This window comes from Salvelinus fontinalis, chromosome 2 (assembly GCF_029448725.1).
Source record: "Salvelinus fontinalis isolate EN_2023a chromosome 2, ASM2944872v1, whole genome shotgun sequence".
Lineage (NCBI taxonomy): Eukaryota > Metazoa > Chordata > Actinopteri > Salmoniformes > Salmonidae > Salvelinus > Salvelinus fontinalis.
In genome coordinates, this window is record NC_074666.1 from 4,888,635 (window position 1) to 4,906,078 (window position 17,444).

Below are 17,444 nucleotides of genomic sequence, written 5' to 3' on the forward strand. Positions count from 1 at the left end.
AGGTGTCAGTCTGACTGCAATGCAACCATTGGCCTATAGGTGTCAGTCTAACTGCAATGGAACCATTGGCCTATAGGTGTCAGTCTGACTGCAATGCAACCATTGGCCTATAGGTGTCAGTCTAACTGCAATGCAACCATTGGCCTATAGGTGTCAGTCTAACTGCAATGCAACCATTGGCCTATAGGTGTCAGTCTGACTGCAATGCAACCATTGGCCTATAGGTGTCAGTCTAACTGCAATGCAACCATTGGCCTATAGGTGTCAGTCTGACTGCAATGCATATTATGCTGTAACTGAATGAACATATTGTATTATATTGTTCTATCACTCTTCCACAATGTTGTGTTGTTTCCGTTACGGCCTGACTTCTTCATCTGTGAACCTGAAAATGTGTTTGTGTCTGAATTCAGATAATGTGGCAAATCAAACGCCTTAAATGAAGCGATCCAGCACATTTGTTTATATAATCTCCCCGCACCACCCACCCCTCTCCCCCTCTCTATATATAATCTATCCTTCTCTCTCTCTCTCTCCCTCTCTCTTTCCCTCTCTAGTCATTTCATGTCTTGCCTCCTTAAGCCTCCCAACACTTCCCTCATTTGGAACGGCCTGCTCTCGCTCTCTCGCTCCTCTCCTCTCTCTGTCTCATTTGACAAGCAAATCAGCAGACAGTGCCTCGGGATATCCGCCTCGTTTGACAGTCAATTAACCGCGAATAGTCAAAGCCAAAGCAGTCTGCATTACATAAATGGAAAATTAAATAATTTTTCTCCCAAGAAACCGCCCTCCCCTTTAGACAGGAGCCTGAGAGTCTTTGGAATCAGAACGTCTAATCACGTCGTCCATCGCCCAGGGAGTCGTTTAGCAATCAGACAAAGGTGGTCTCATTTAATTTGTATTGTGCAATTTTTTAAAATATATTCTATATTATGTGAGGACATCATTACGGGCTAGATAATATAAATGTTGCCATAGATGTCATAAAATACTGAATGTTTCTGAGATAGATATAAAAGGCAATAAACTGTGATCCTTGTAATGGAAGGTTTTGCCAAGGAAACGGCAATTATATGGGTTTGATATTGTTGAGATGGAGATTGTCACCTTTCCTGTGTTGAGCTGATTGTTTTGTTTGCTCCCTGTAGAACACATTGTAGAACTGTAATCGTTCCCTGTAGAACTGTAATGGTTCCCTGTAGAACACATTGTAGAACTGTAATGGTTCCCTGTAGAACACATTGTAGAACTGTGATGGTTCCCTGTAGAACACATTGTAGAACTGTAATGGTTCCCTGTAGAACACATTGTAGAACTGTAATGGTTCCCTGTAGAACACATTGTAGAACTGTAATGGTTCCCTGTAGAACACATTGTAGAACTGTAATGGCTCCCTGTAGAACATTTTGTAGAACTGTAATGGTTCCCTGTAGAACACATTGTAGAACTGTAATGGTTCCCTGTAGAACACATTGTAGAACTGTAATGGTTCCCTGTAGAACACATTGTAGAACTGTAATGGCTCCCTGTAGAACTATAATGGTTCCCTGTAGAACACATTGTAGAACTGTAATGGTTCCCTGTAGAACTGTAATGGTTCCCTGTAGAACACATTGTAGAACTGTAATGGTTCCCTGTAGAACACATTGTAGAACTGTAATGGTTCCCTGTAGAACACATTGTAGAACTGTAATGGCTCCCTGTAGAACTATAATGGTTCCCTGTAGAACACATTGTAGAACTGTAATGGTTCCCTGTAGAACTGTAATGGTTCCCTGTAGAACACATTGTAGAACTGTAATGGTGCCCTGTAGAACACATTGTAGAACTGTAATGGTTCCCTGTTGAACACATTCTACAACACATTCTGGACATTGGAACATTGGAACATTGGAAACAGCCGTTCTTCCATTCCACGGTCTATCGGCTATTCCATCTGTTTATGTTGTTCTAATAATCCCTAAACCTATGGTCTGTGAGAGGAGAATGAGTCTCTAATAATCCCTAAACCTATGGTCTGTGAGAGGAGAATGAGTCTCTAATATTCCCTAAACCTATGGTCTGTGAGAGGAGAATGAGTCTCTAATAATCCCTAAACCTATGGTCTGTGAGAGGAGAATGAGTCTCTAATAATCCCTAAACCTATGATCTGTGAGAGTACAATGAGTCTAATAATCCCTAAACCTATGGTCTGTGAGAGGAGAATGAGTCTCTAATAATCCCTAAACCTATGGTCTGTGAGAGGAGAATGAGTCTCTAATAATCCCTAAACCTATGGTCTGTGAGAGGAGAATGAGTCTCTAATAATCTCTAAAACTATTGTCTGTGAGAGGAGAATGAGTCTCTCATAATCCCTAAACCTATGGTCTGTGAGAGGAGAATGAGTCTCTAATAATCCCTAAACCTATGATCTGCGAGAAGAGAATGAGTCTCTAATAATCCATAAACCTATGATCTGCGAGAAGAGAATGAGTCTCTAATAATCCCTAAACCTATGGTCTGTGAGAGGAGAATGAGGTTCTAATAATCCCTAACCCTATGGTCTGTGAGAGGAGAATGAGTCTCTAATAATCCCTAAACCTATGGTCTGTGAGAGGAGAATGAGTCTCTAATATTCCCTAAACCTATGGTCTGTGAGAGGAGAATGAGTCTCTAATAATCCCTAAACCTATGGTCTGTGAGAGGAGAATGAGTCTCTAATAATCCCTAAACCTATGATCTGTGAGAGTACAATGAGTCTCTAATAATCCCTAAACCTATGGTCTGTGAGAGGAGAATGAGTCTCTAATATTCCCTAAACCTATGGTCTGTGAGAGGAGAATGAGTCTCTAATAATCCCTAAACCTATGGTCTGTGAGAGGAGAATGAGTCTCTAATAATCCCTAAACCTATGGTCTGTGAGAGGAGAATGAGTCTCTAATAATCCCTAAACCTACGGTCTGTGAGAGGACAATGAGTCTCTAATAATCCCTAAACCTATGGTCTGTGAGAGGAGAATGAGTCTCTAATAATCCCTAAACCTATGGTCTGTGAGAGGAGAATGAGGTTCTAATAATCCCTAAACCTATGGTCTGTGAGAGGAGAATGACTCTCTAATAATCTCTAAAACTATTGTCTGTGAGAGGAGAATGAGTCTCTCATAATCCCTAAACCTATGGTCTGTGAGAGGAGAATGATTCTCTAATAATCCCTAAACCTATGATCTGCGAGAGGAGAATGAGTCTCTAATAATCCCTAAACCTATGGTCTGTGAGAGGAGAATGAGTCTCTAATAATCCCTAAACCTATGGTCTGTGAGAGGAGAATGAGTCTCTAATAATCCCGAAACCTATGGTCTGTGAGAGGAGAATGAGTCTCTAATAATCCCTAAACCTATGATCTGTGAGAGGAGAATGAGTCTCTAATAATCCCTAAACCTATGGTCTGTGAGAGGAGAATGAGTCTCTAATAATCCCTAAACCTATGGTCTGTGAGAGGAGAATGAGTCTCTAATAATCCCTAACCCTATGGTCTGTGAGAGGAGAATGAATCTCTAATAATCCCTAAACCTATGGTCTGTGAGAGGAGAATGAGTCTCTAATAATCCCTAAACCTATGGTCTGTGAGAGGAGAATGAGTCTCTAATAATCCCTAAACCTATGGTCTGTGAGAGGGGAATGAGGTTCTAATAATCCCTAAACCTATGGTCTGTGAGAGGAGAATGAGTCTCTAATAATGCCTAAACCTATGGTCTGTGAGAGGAGAATGAGTCTCTAATAATCCCTAACCCTATGGTCTGTGAGAGGAGAATGAGTCTCTAATAATCCCGAAACCTATGGTCTGTGAGAGGAGAATGAGTCTCTAATAATCCCTAAACCTATGATCTGTGAGAGGAGAATGAGTCTCTAATAATCCCTAAACCTATGGTCTGTGAGAGGAGAATGAGTCTCTAATAATCCCTAAACCTATGGTCTGTGAGAGGAGAATGAGTCTCTAATAATCCCTAACCCTATGGTCTGTGAGAGGAGAATGAATCTCTAATAATCCCTAAACCTATGGTCTGTGAGAGGAGAATGAGTCTCTAATAATCCCTAAACCTATGGTCTGTGAGAGGAGAATGAGTCTCTAATAATCCCTAAACCTATGGTCTGTGAGAGGGGAATGAGGTTCTAATAATCCCTAAACCTATGGTCTGTGAGAGGAGAATGAGTCTCTAATAATGCCTAAACCTATGGTCTGTGAGAGGAGAATGAGTCTCTAATAATCCCTAACCCTATGGTCTGTGAGAGGAGAATGAGGTTCTAATAATCCCTAACCTTATGGTCTGTGAGAGGAGAATGAGTCTCTAATAATCCCTAACCCTATGGTCTGTGAGAGGAGAATGAGTCTCTAATAATCCCTAAACCTATGGTCTGAGAGAGGAGAATGAGTCTCTAATAATCCCTAAACCTATGGTCTGTGAGAGGAGAATGAGTCTCTAATAATCCCTAACCCTATGGTCTGTGAGAGGAGAATGAGTCTCTAATAATCCCTAAACCTATGGTCTGAGAGAGGAGAATGAGTCTCTAATAATCCCTAAACCTATGGTCTGTGAGAGGAGAATGAGTCTCTAATAATCCCTAAACCTATGGTCTGTGAGAGGAGAATGAGTCTCTAATAATCCCTAAACCTATGGTCTGTGAGAGTACAATGAGTCTCTAATAATCCCTAAACCTATGGTCTGTGAGAGGACAATGAGTCTCTAATAATCCCTAAACCTATGGTCTGTGAGAGTACAATGAGTCTCTAATTATCCCTAAACCTATGGTCTGTGAGAGGAGAATGAGTCTCTAATAATCCCTAAACCTATGGTCTGTGAGAGGAGAATGAGTCTCTAATAATCCCTAAACCTATGGTCTGTGAGAGTACACTGAGTCTCTAATAATCCCTAAACCTATGGTCTGTGAGAGGAGAATGAGTCTCTAATAATCCCTAAACCTATGGTCTGTGAGAGGAGAATGAGGTTCTAATAATCCCTAAACCTATGGTCTGTGAGAGTACAATGAGTCTCTAATAATCCCTAAACCTATGGTCTGTGAGAGGAGAATGAGTCTCTAATAATCCCTAAACCTATGGTCTGTGAGAGGAGAATGAGTCTCTAATAATCCCTAAACCTATGGTCTGTGAGAGGAGAATGAGGTTCTAATAATCCCTAAACCTATGGTCTGTGAGAGGAGAATGAGTCTCTAATAATCCCTAAACCTATGGTCTGTGAGAGGAGAATGAGTCTCTAATAATCCCTAACCCTATGGTCTGTGAGAGGAGAATGAGTCTCTAATAATCCCTAAACCTATGGTCTGAGAGAGGAGAATGAGTCTCTAATAATCCCTAAACCTATGGTCTGTGAGAGGAGAATGAGTCTCTAATAATCCCTAAACCTATGGTATGTGAGAGGAGAATGAGTCTCTAATAATCCCTAAACCTATGGTCTGTGAGAGTACAATGAGTCTCTAATAATCCCTAAACCTATTGTCTGTGAGAGGAGAATGAGTCTCTAATTATCCCTAAACCTATGGTCTGTGAGAGGGGAATGAGTCTCTAATAATCCCTAAACCTATGGTCTGTGAGAGTACATTGAGTCTCTAATAATCCCTAAACCTATGGTCTGTGAGAGGAGAATGAGTCTCTAATAATCCCTAAACCTATGGTCTGTGAGAGTACAATGAGTCTCTAATTATCCCTAAACCTATGGTCTGTGAGAGTACACTGAGTCTCTAATAATCCCTAAACCTATGGTCTGTGAGAGGAGAATGAGTCTCTAATAATCCCTAAACCTATGGTCTGTGAAAGGAGAATGAGGTTCTAATAATCCCTAAACCTATGGTCTGTGAGAGGAGAATGAGTCTCTAATAATCCCTAAACCTATGGTCTGTGAAAGGAGAATGAGGTTCTAATAATCCCTAAACCTATGGTCTGTGAGAGGAGAATGAGTCTCTAATAATCCCTAAACCTATGGTCTGTGAGAGTACAATGAGGTTCTAATAATCCCTAAACCTATGGTCTGTGAGAGGAGAATGAGTCTCTAATAATCCCTAAACCTATGGTCTGTGAGAGGAGAATGAGGCTGTTGTTCTCCTTGTCTTGATAAACCAGTTAGATATGATAGCATGGTTTAACCTGTCTTGATAAACCAGTTGTGAAAGTATGGCGTAATAGCTGTAATGGTATGATAGCTGTAATGGTATGATAGCTGTAATGATATGATCATTGTAATGGTATGATCATTGTAATGGTATGATCATTGTAATGGTATGATAGCTGTAATGGTATGATTTAATAGCTGTAATGGTATGATAGCTGTAATGGTATGATTTAATAGCTGTAATGGTATGATAGCTGTAATGGTATGATTTAATAGCTGTAATGGTATGATAGCTGTAATGGTATGATTTAATAGCTGTAATGGTATGATAGCTGTAATGGTGTGATTTAATAGCTGTAATGGTATGATAGCTGTAATGGTGTGATTTAATAGCTGTAATGGTATGATAGCTGTAATGGTATGATAGCTGTTATGGTATAATAGCTGTAATGGTATGATATGATAGCTGTAATGGTATGATAGCTGTAATGGTATGATAGCTGTTATGGTATAATAGCTGTAATGGCATGGTATGATAGCTGTAATGGTATGACATAATAGCTGTAATGGTATGATTGCTGTAATGGTAGGGTATGATAGCTGTAATGGTATGATAGCTGTTATGGTATAATAGCTGTAATGGTATGGTATAATAGCTGTAATGGTATGATAGCTGTAATGGTTTGATGTGATAGTTGTAATGGTATGATCATTGTAATGGTATGATAGCTGTAATGGTATGGTATAATAGCTGTAATGGTATGGTATAATAGCTGTAATGGTATGATAGCTGTAATGGTTTGATGTGATAGTTGTAATGGTATGATCATTGTAATGGTATGATAGCTGTAATGGTATGATTTAATAGCTGTAATGGTATGATAGCTGTAATGGTATGATTTAATAGCTGTAATGGTATGATAGCTGTAATGGTATGATTTAATAGCTGTAATGGTATGATTGCTGTAATGGTAGGGTATGATTGCTGTAATGGTATGATAGCTGTAATGGTTTGATGTGATAGTTGTAATGGTATGATCATTGTAATGGTATGATAGCTGTAATGGTATGGTATAATAGCTGTAATGGTATGGTATAATAGCTGTAATGGTATAATAGCTGTAATGGCATGGTATGATAGCTGTAATGGTATGACATAATAGCTGTAATGGTATGATTGCTGTAATGGTAGGGTATGATAGCTGTAATGGTATGATAGCTGTTATGGTATAATAGCTGTAATGGTATGGTATAATAGCTGTAATGGTATGATAGCTGTAATGGTTTGATGTGATAGTTGTAATGGTATGATCATTGTAATGGTATGGTATAATAGCTGTAATGGTATGGTCATTGTAATGGTATGGTATAATAGCTGTAATGGTATGGTATAATAGCTGTAATGGTATGATAGCTGTAATGGTTTGATGTGATAGTTGTAATGGTATGATCATTGTAATGGTATGATAGCTGTAATGGTATGGTATAATAGCTGTAATGGTATGATAGCTGTAATGGTATGGTATAATAGCTGTAATGGTATGATAGCTGTAATGGTATAATAGCTGTAATGGTTTGATGTGATAGCTGTTATGGTATGATAGCTGTAATGGTACGATAGCTGTAATGGTGTGATTTAATAGCTGTAATGGTATGATAGCTGTAATGTATGATAGCTGTAATGGTATGATAGCTGTAATGGTATGATAGCTGTAATGGTTTGATATGATAGCTGTAATGGTATCGTATGATAGCTGTAATGGTGCGATTTAATAGCTGTAATGGTATGATAGCTGTAATGGTATGATTTAATAGCTGTAATGGTATGATAGCTGTAATGGTATAATAGCCGTAATGGTATGATAGCTGTAATGGTGTGATTTAATAGCTGTAATACCATTACAGCTATCATAGCTGTAATGGTATGGTATAATAGCTGTAATGGTGTGATAGCAAAGTTTTACCTGCCATCTCTCTCCAGTACTCAGGGTCAGATGATTTAGTCTCTGATACAAAGAAGTTGCTAGGTTCTTTGTTTTCATCTAGAGGAGAAGGGGAGGAGAGAAGGAGAGAACAGAAGGACATGAATTCATCAGTTCATCTGGAGCCTCTGAGTTGATTTGGTCCCATGCACACAGAAAACTGGTAGAAAGGAACCAATGTCTTTAAACACCAAGGTAACACCAAGGTAACACCTAGGTAACACTGCGTACCAGCTGTTTTGGAGTTTTCTTTGGTTGCACAAACAGGCAGTCCATGGTCTCTGCTTTTATGAGTCTGAGAACACAGAGAGGGACAGAGGTTTTAACATCTACATATCAGAGATAGTGTTGAATAATGCTACACAGAACAGATGGTGTCTTGGGATGCAGGATGCTGGTGTAGACTAGACTAACCCTAACCCACTAGACTACCAGCTGGCTTTCACAGACTTGAAGAATCAATGGAGTGGAACAATTCTCCTTTTGGCCTAATCTTGTCTAATCTAACACTAATCTTGTCTAATCTAACCCTAACCCTAACCTTGTCTAATCTAACCCTAACCCTAACCTTGTCTAATCTAACCCTAATCTTGTCTAATCTAACACTAATCTTGTCTAATCTAACCCTAACCCTAACCCTAATCTAACCCTAATATTGTCTAATCTAACCCTAACCCTAATCTAACCCTAACCTTGTCTAATCTAACCCTAACCCTAACCTTGTCTAATCTAACCCTAACCCTAACCTTGTCTAATCTAACCCTAACCTTGTCTAATCTAACCCTAACCCTAATCTAACCCTAACCCTATCCCTAACCTTGTCTAATCTAACCCTAACCCTAATCTAACCCTAACCCTAACCCTAACCTTGTCTAATCTAACCCTAACCCTAACCTTGTCTAATCTAACCCTAACCCTAACCCTAACCTTGTCTAATCTAACCCTAACCCTAACCCTAACCTTGTCTAATCTAACCCTAACCCTAACCCTAACCCTAACCCTAACCCTAACCCTAACCCTAACCTTGTCTAATCTAACCATAACCCTAACCTTGTCTAATCTAACCCTAACCCTAACCCTAACCTTGTCTAATCTAACCCTAACCCTAACCCTAATCTAACCCTAATCTTGTCTAATCTAACCCTAACCCTAACTCTAATCTAACCCTAATCTTGTCTAATCTAACCCTAACCTTGTCTAATCTAACCCTAACCCTAACCCTAACCTTGTCTAATCTAACCCTAACCCTAACCCTAACCTTGTCTAATCTAACCCTAACCCTAATCTAACCCTAACCTTGTCTAATCTAACCCTAACCCTAACCTTGTCTAATCTAACCCTAACCCTAATCTAACCCTAACCCTAACCTTGTCTAATCTAACCCTAACCCTAACCTTGTCTAATCTAACCATAACCCTAACCTTGTCTAATCTAACCCTAACCCTAATCTAACCCTAATCTTGTCTAATCTAACACTAATCTAACCCTAACCCTAATCTAACCCTAATCTTGTCTAACCCTAACCCTAATCTAACCCTAACCCTAACCTTGTCTAATCTAACCATAACCCTAACCTTGTCTAATCTAACCCTAACCCTAACCTTGTCTAATCTAACCCTAACCCTAATCTAACCCTAACGCTAATCTAACCCTAACCTTGTCTAATCTAACCCTAACCCTAACCTAACACTAATCTTGTCTAATCTAACCCTAATCTTGTCTAACCCTAACCCTAATCTTGTATGTCCAGAACAACGCTGTTACCAACGCTGTAGACATGAGCAGAGGGTGACTTTTAGTAAATCACCTTTATGATGAAGCAGGCATCTATCATCGCATTTGCAGACAAGCTGTATTGTTACTGTTAGACTGTGAATGTCCCTTCATTAGTGTTAATAATAGACTGTGAATGTCCCTTCATTAGTGTTATTAGACTGTGAATGTCCCTTCATTAGTGTTAATAATAGACTGTGAATGTCTCTTCATTAGTGTTAATATTAGACTGTGAATGTCTCTTCATTAGTGTTAATATTAGACTGTGAATGTCTCTTCATTAGTGTTAATATTAGACTGTGAATGTCTCTTCATTAGTGTTAATATTAGACTGTGAATGTCTCTTCATTAGTGTTAATATTAGACTGTGAATGTCCCTTCATTAGTATTATTAGACTGTGAATGTCTCTTCATTAGTGTTATTAGACTGTGAATGTCTCTTCATTAGTGTTAATATTAGACTGTGAATGTCTCTTCATTAGTGTTAATATTAGACTGTGAATGTCTCTTCATTAGTGTTAATATTAGACTGTGAATGTCTCTTCATTAGTGTTAATATTAGACTGTGAATGTCTCTTCATTAGTGTTAATATTAGACTGTGAATGTCTCTTCATTAGTGTTAATATTAGACTGTGAATGTCTCTTCATTAGTGTTAATATTAGACTGTGAATGTCTCTTCATTAGTGTTATTAGACTGTGAATGTCTCTTCATTAGTGTTAATATTAGACTGTGAATGTCTCTTCATTAGTGTTAATATTAGACTGTGAATGTCTCTTCATTAGTGTTATTAGACTGTGAATGTCTCTTCATTAGTGTTAATATTAGACTGTGAATGTCTCTTCATTAGTGTTATTAGACTGTGAATGTCTCTTCATTAGTGTTATTAGACTGTGAATGTCTCTTCATTAGTGTTAATATTAGACTGTGAATGTCTCTTCATTAGTGTTAATATTAGACTGTGAATGTCTCTTCATTAGTGTTAATATTAGACTGTGAATGTCTCTTCATTAGTGTTAATATTAGACTGTGAATGTCCCTTCATTAGTATTATTAGACTGTGAATGTCTCTTCATTAGTATTATTAGACTGTGAATGTCTCTTCATTAGTGTTAATATTAGACTGTGAATGTCTCTTCATTAGTGTTAATATTAGACTGTGAATGTCTCTTCATTAGTGTTAATATTAGACTGTGAATGTCTCTTCATTAGTGTTAATATTAGACTGTGAATGTCTCTTCATTAGTGTTAATATTAGACTGTGAATGTCTCTTCATTAGTGTTAATATTAGACTGTGAATGTCTCTTCATTAGTGTTAATATTAGACTGTGAATGTCTCTTCATTAGTGTTATTAGACTGTGAATGTCTCTTCATTAGTGTTAATATTAGACTGTGAATGTCTCTTCATTAGTGTTAATATTAGACTGTGAATGTCTCTTCATTAGTGTTATTAGACTGTGAATGTCTCTTCATTAGTGTTAATATTAGACTGTGAATGTCTCTTCATTAGTGTTAATATTAGACTGTGAATGTCTCTTCATTAGTGTTAATATTAGACTGTGAATGTCTCTTCATTAGTGTTAATATTAGACTGTGAATGTCTCTTCATTAGTGTTAATATTAGACTGTGAATGTCTCTTCATTAGTGTTAATATTAGACTGTGAATGTCTCTTCATTAGTGTTATTAGACTGTGAATGTCTCTTCATTAGTGTTAATATTAGACTGTGAATGTCTCTTCATTAGTGTTAATATTAGACTGTGAATGTCTCTTCATTAGTGTTAATATTAGACTGTGAATGTCTCTTCATTAGTGTTAATATTAGACTGTGAATGTCTCTTCATTAGTGTTAATATTAGACTGTGAATGTCTCTTCATTAGTGTTAATATTAGACTGTGACTGTCCCTTCATTAGTGTTATTAGACTGTGAATGTCTCTTCATTAGTGTTTTTAGACTGTGAATGTCTCTTCATTAGTGTTAATATTAGACTGTGAATGTCCCTTCATTAGTATTATTAGACTGTGAATGTCTCTTCATTAGTGTTATTAGACTGTGAATGTCTCTTCATTAGTGTTAATATTAGACTGTGAATGTCTCTTCATTAGTGTTAATATTAGACTGTGAATGTCTCTTCATTAGTGTTAATATTAGACTGTGAATGTCTCTTCATTAGTGTTAATATTAGACTGTGAATGTCTCTTCATTAGTATTATTAGACTGTGAACGTCTCTTTATTAGTGTTATTAGACAGTGAATGTCTCTTCATTAGTGTTAATATTAGACTGTGAATGTCTCTTCATTAGTGTTAATATTAGACTGTGAATGTCTCTTCATTAGTGTTAATATTAGACTGTGAATGTCTCCCTCAGTGTTATTAGACTGTGAATGTCTCTTCATTAGTATTATTAGGCTGTGAATGTCTCTTCATTAGTGTTAATATTAGACTGTGAATGTCTCTTCATTAGTGTTAATATTAGACTGTGAATGTCTCTTCATTAGTATTATTAGGCTGTGAATGTCTCTTCATTAGTGTTAATATTAGACTGTGAATGTCTCTTCATTAGTGTTATTAGACTGTGAATGTCTCTTCATTAGTGTTAATATTAGACTGTGAATGTCCCTTCATTAGTGTTATTAGACTGTGAATGTCTCTTCATTAGTGTTATTAGACTGTGAATGTCTCTTCATTAGTGTTAATATTAGACTGTGAATGTCCCTTCATTAGTATTATTAGACTGTGAATGTCTCTTCATTAGTGTTATTAGACTGTGAATGTCTCTTCATTAGTGTTAATATTAGACTGTGAATGTCTCTTCATTAGTGTTAATATTAGACTGTGAATGTCTCTTCATTAGTGTTAATATTAGACTGTGAATGTCTCTTCATTAGTGTTAATATTAGACTGTGAATGTCTCTTCATTAGTATTATTAGACTGTGAACGTCTCTTTATTAGTGTTATTAGACAGTGAATGTCTCTTCATTAGTGTTAATATTAGACTGTGAATGTCTCTTCATTAGTGTTAATATTAGACTGTGAATGTCTCTTCATTAGTGTTAATATTAGACTGTGAATGTCTCCCTCAGTGTTATTAGACTGTGAATGTCTCTTCATTAGTATTATTAGGCTGTGAATGTCTCTTCATTAGTGTTAATATTAGACTGTGAATGTCTCTTCATTAGTGTTAATATTAGACTGTGAATGTCTCTTCATTAGTATTATTAGGCTGTGAATGTCTCTTCATTAGTGTTAATATTAGACTGTGAATGTCTCTTCATTAGTGTTAATATTAGACTGTGAATGTCTCCCTCAGTGTTATTAGACTGTGAATGTCTCTTCATTAGTATTATTAGGCTGTGAATGTCTCTTCATTAGTGTTAATATTAGACTGTGAATGTCTCTTCATTAGTGTTAATATTAGACTGTGAATGTCTCTTCATTAGTGTTAATATTAGACTGTGAATGTCTCTTCATTAGTGTTAATATTAGACTGTGAATGTCTCTTCATTAGTGTTAATATTAGACTGTGAATGTCTCTTCATTAGTATTATTAGGCTGTGAATGTCTCTTCATTAGTGTTAATATTAGACTGTGAATGTCTCTTCATTAGTGTTAATATTAGACTGTGAATGTCTCTTCATTAGTGTTAATATTAGACTGTGAATGTCTCTTCATTAGTGTTAATATTAGACAGTGAATGTCTCTTCATTAGTGTTAATATTAGACTGTGAATGTCTCTTCATTAGTGTTAATATTAGACTGTGAATGTCTCTTCATTAGTATTATTAGGCTGTGAATGTCTCTTCATTAGTGTTAATATTAGACTGTGAATGTCTCTTCATTAGTGTTAATATTAGACTGTGAATGTCTCTTCATTAGTGTTAATATTAGACAGTGAATGTCTCTTCATTAGTGTTAATATTAGACTGTGAATGTCTCTTCATTAGTGTTAATATTAGACTGTGAATGTCTCTTCATTAGTGTTAATATTAGACAGTGAATGTCTCTTCATTAGTGTTAATATTAGACTGTGAATGTCTCTTCATTAGTGTTAATATTAGACTGTGAATGTCTCTTCATTAGTGTTAATATTAGACTGTGAATGTCTCTTCATTAGTATTATTAGGCTGTGAATGTCTCTTCATTAGTGTTAATATTAGACTGTGAATGTCTCTTCATTAGTGTTAAGATTAGACTGTGAATGTCTCCCTCAGTGTTATTAGACTGTGAATGTCTCTTCATTAGTATTATTAGGCTGTGAATGTCTCTTCATTAGTGTTATTAGACTGTGAATGTCTCTTCATTAGTGTTACTAGACTGTGAATGTCTCTTCATTAGTGTTAATATTAGACTGTGAATGTCTCTTCATTAGTGTTAATATTAGACTGTGAATGTCTGTTCATTAGTGTTATTAGACTGTGAATGTCTCTTCATTAGTGTTAATATTAGACTGTGAATGTCTCTTCATTAGTGTTAATATTAGACTGTGAATGTCTCTTCATTAGTGTTAATATTAGACTGTGAATGTCTCTTCATTAGTGTTAATATTAGACTGTGAATGTCTCTTCATTAGTGTTAATATTAGACTGTGAATGTCTCTTCATTAGTGTTATTAGACTGTGAATGTCTCTTCATTAGTGTTAATATTAGACTGTGAATGTCCCTTCATTAGTATTATTAGACTGTGAATGTCTCTTCATTAGTGTTATTAGACTGTGAATGTCTCTTCATTAGTGTTAATATTAGACTGTGAATGTCTCTTCATTAGTGTTAATATTAGACTGTGAATGACTCTTCATTAGTGTTATTATTAAACTGTGAATGACTCCTTGTATTAGTACAACAGGACTGTTTCACCTGGTTGGGGACCAACTCCCTTAGCCTTGTTAATGTGGAGTCGACAGGTTCCAGATTAGAAAGGCTAACAGGCAGGAAGTGACAAGGAGAGAACCGATATAATGTGACCATTAAACAATACCGGACTGTTCTTATTATCAGGGATCAATGTGGATGTTTCATTTCTTCAGGGAGACGCCGCTATCAATCTCTTTATGCATATTACATCAGCCAGCCTACAGCGCCAATTAAATAATAATTAAAGTGCCTTACTTTGACATGTTTGTAGGCCTGGTCCTCCAGTGGCAGCGGGGTGTGTGTGGGGCTGGGGAGAGAGAGTGTGAGGCTGGCAGGGGGAGCAGGAGGAGAGGCAGGCAGCTTACTGCTGCTCTGGTCCTGGATGTGATCTGCAGGGCTGCAGGGGAAGGGGACAGCCTCTCTCTCTCCTCTCTCCCAAGGTCCTGATCCTTCAGTCAGCCCTCGAAGGTGCAGCCCGCTGTGTGTCTGTGGTGGGGTTGGTCTGTTGAAGCTTTCCTCCTCCTCTTCATCCTGCTTGGTCTCTACATCCACCTCTCCTTCCTCCTCCCCTTCTCCTCCGCTCTCAGAGGCGTAGCTGCAGCTGGTCCCGGGGGACAGGTGGAGCTCTGACCCAAACTCCTCCAGGTTGCCATGGAGCTTGGCGATGCTTTCTGCGTCCTTGACGACGGGTCGGAAGGCTGAGTGGTAGTAGGCTTTCCTGGCCTGGAGAGATGGGTTGTCCAACACCTTCAGCCAACCCTCTGAGTTCACAGGGCGCAGGTCAGAGGTCAGGGTGCAGGAGTCAAGGTCAAACAGACCTGACCTGGGTGTGGCTCCCATGCCTGTCCCTGCCCCTGGGTGTGGGGGCTCTGAGATGTCGAGGAAGGCCTGCCTGAGGGAGGGCCTCTCGGCCAATGAGGACAGAGTGTTGACGGAGGGCTGTGGCTGCAGGTAGGTGGGCACCGGGAGGCCCCCAGCGACCCTAGGGGGCCAGAACATGCAGAACGGAGGATAGAAGGTGTCTTTACGACCGGGCCACAGCAGACCTGACAGACCAGTGTTCTTCTGTCCTCCAGCCACCTCACTGTCATCTTTATTCTGCTGACAGAGGCTGAAGGCTGGGAAGGAGTAAGGGTTGGGGAACAGGGAAGTGGGGGCGAACTTCTGCAGCATGCCGAACCCTTTACTGGGCACAGGGATCACCGGGTAGCTGCGAGGGTTGTTACGGGGAGACAGGCTGCTTCCATCCAGGTCCTCCTCCTCCTCGAAGCGGCTCCTCTTCTGGACCAGGTCAGGGGTCATCATGTGGGGCAGACCGGAGTTCACAACCTTCCCCGGCCCCATGGGGGAGCAGTGAGATGAGGGTAGACACCGCTTCCTGCTGCCACCATTAAACATGGCCTTCACGTCCTCCCAGGCAAACGCCAGGTCATCAGGAGGGGTTTTATCTGACAGCTTCAGGTGGCGTCTCCAGGAGTTGAAGTTAGCAGCGTCCGGCTGGGTGTACTTGGCATCAGGAGTACGGTGAGAGTGGAAGATGAACTTGTTAGGAGAGAAGTACATGCTGCAGTAGGAACACTTGATGCACTTGGCTCTGCTGCTGTTGTAGCGCGCTGGGATGAAGTTACCACGGCTACCCCAGGCACACTCGTGTGACACATCAAAGGCGAAGTTGTCGGGCAGTTTGGGGGGGTTGTTCTCTCCCAGGAAGGACTTACACAGCCGCTCCGCCTCTCGCTTGGTGATCATGCCACAGCGGCGGGAGGAGATGGGCATGGCGCCAGCTCGCCTCAGGATCTCCAGCTGGACAGGGGTGCACTGAACACAGGTGATACCCAGCGCCACGCGGCGGTTGTGGATCTCGTTATAGCTGTAGTTCTTCAGCAAAGTGTTGGAGATCTGGGCCAGACACAGCCGCTCCTGATGGTCGATCACCAAGGAGACGATGGGTACACCATACAGAACCACTTGACCCACCTGGTTGAGCTTCAGGGAGGAGGAGTGGGGGGGTCTGGGGGGGGTCAGGGGCTCCTGCTGGAAGGAGCTGGGGGGGGTCGTCATGGTAGCGCTGGTGTAGGTTGTGTTGCTGTGGAGTCTGATTGGAGGATACTGTGCTGAACACATGAGCCAGAGTTCAAACTGAACATCAGTCAGACACTCTTTTAGTTGTAATAATAATGACAATAACAACAATCAGCACTTTGTATTATTATCAAAAAATATTTGTGATTTCTTACGTTGCTTATTTGTATTATTTTATTATAAACATTCACTTAAGTTTGTACTGAGAATGTAAAAAAAAAACTAAAAACATTTTGCAGAACAAGTTTAATGCAACTCCGCCTGGGCCCGCTGCATATTCCACTTTAATGCGCATCGAAGACAAGTAGCCGAAGTGTTTACAACAAATGTATATCTGGGAGAACGATACAGACTTTACTGTAGACAAAGATCAATAGTTACTTTACTCTGGATGTCATTTGTTGATCGCCTGCATTTATATACGTTGATTAAAAAAGTATAGAATTGCAATTGAACATGACAAAATTAAAAATTAAAAAAATCCTAATTTAACAGAACTTCAATTTCTCTGACGTTGAAACAAAAGTTTGTATTTGACATTTTCTGCCAAAACACTGGAGGCTATTTACACACGTCAATCTGAGTTGCAGTATAGAATTTGAATTGATTTACACGTTAATCTGAGATGCAGTATAGAAGTTTAATTGATT

General features: G+C 38.9%; 1 protein-coding gene across 1 annotated transcript in view; it reads right to left on the minus strand.

The window, feature by feature from the left end:
- skor2 (SKI family transcriptional corepressor 2) overlaps nucleotides 1-16,773 on the minus strand; it is a 40,857-nt gene extending 24,084 nt beyond the window's left edge. The window contains exons 1-3 of the mRNA XM_055861325.1: nucleotides 14,968-16,773; nucleotides 8,314-8,377; nucleotides 8,065-8,142 (exon numbers count right to left, since the gene is read on the minus strand). Coding sequence (XP_055717300.1) covers nucleotides 8,065-8,142; nucleotides 8,314-8,377; nucleotides 14,968-16,773 — 1,948 coding nt within the window. The remainder of the gene's footprint in view (nucleotides 1-8,064; nucleotides 8,143-8,313; nucleotides 8,378-14,967) is intronic.
- Nucleotides 16,774-17,444: the final 671 nt, after the last annotated feature.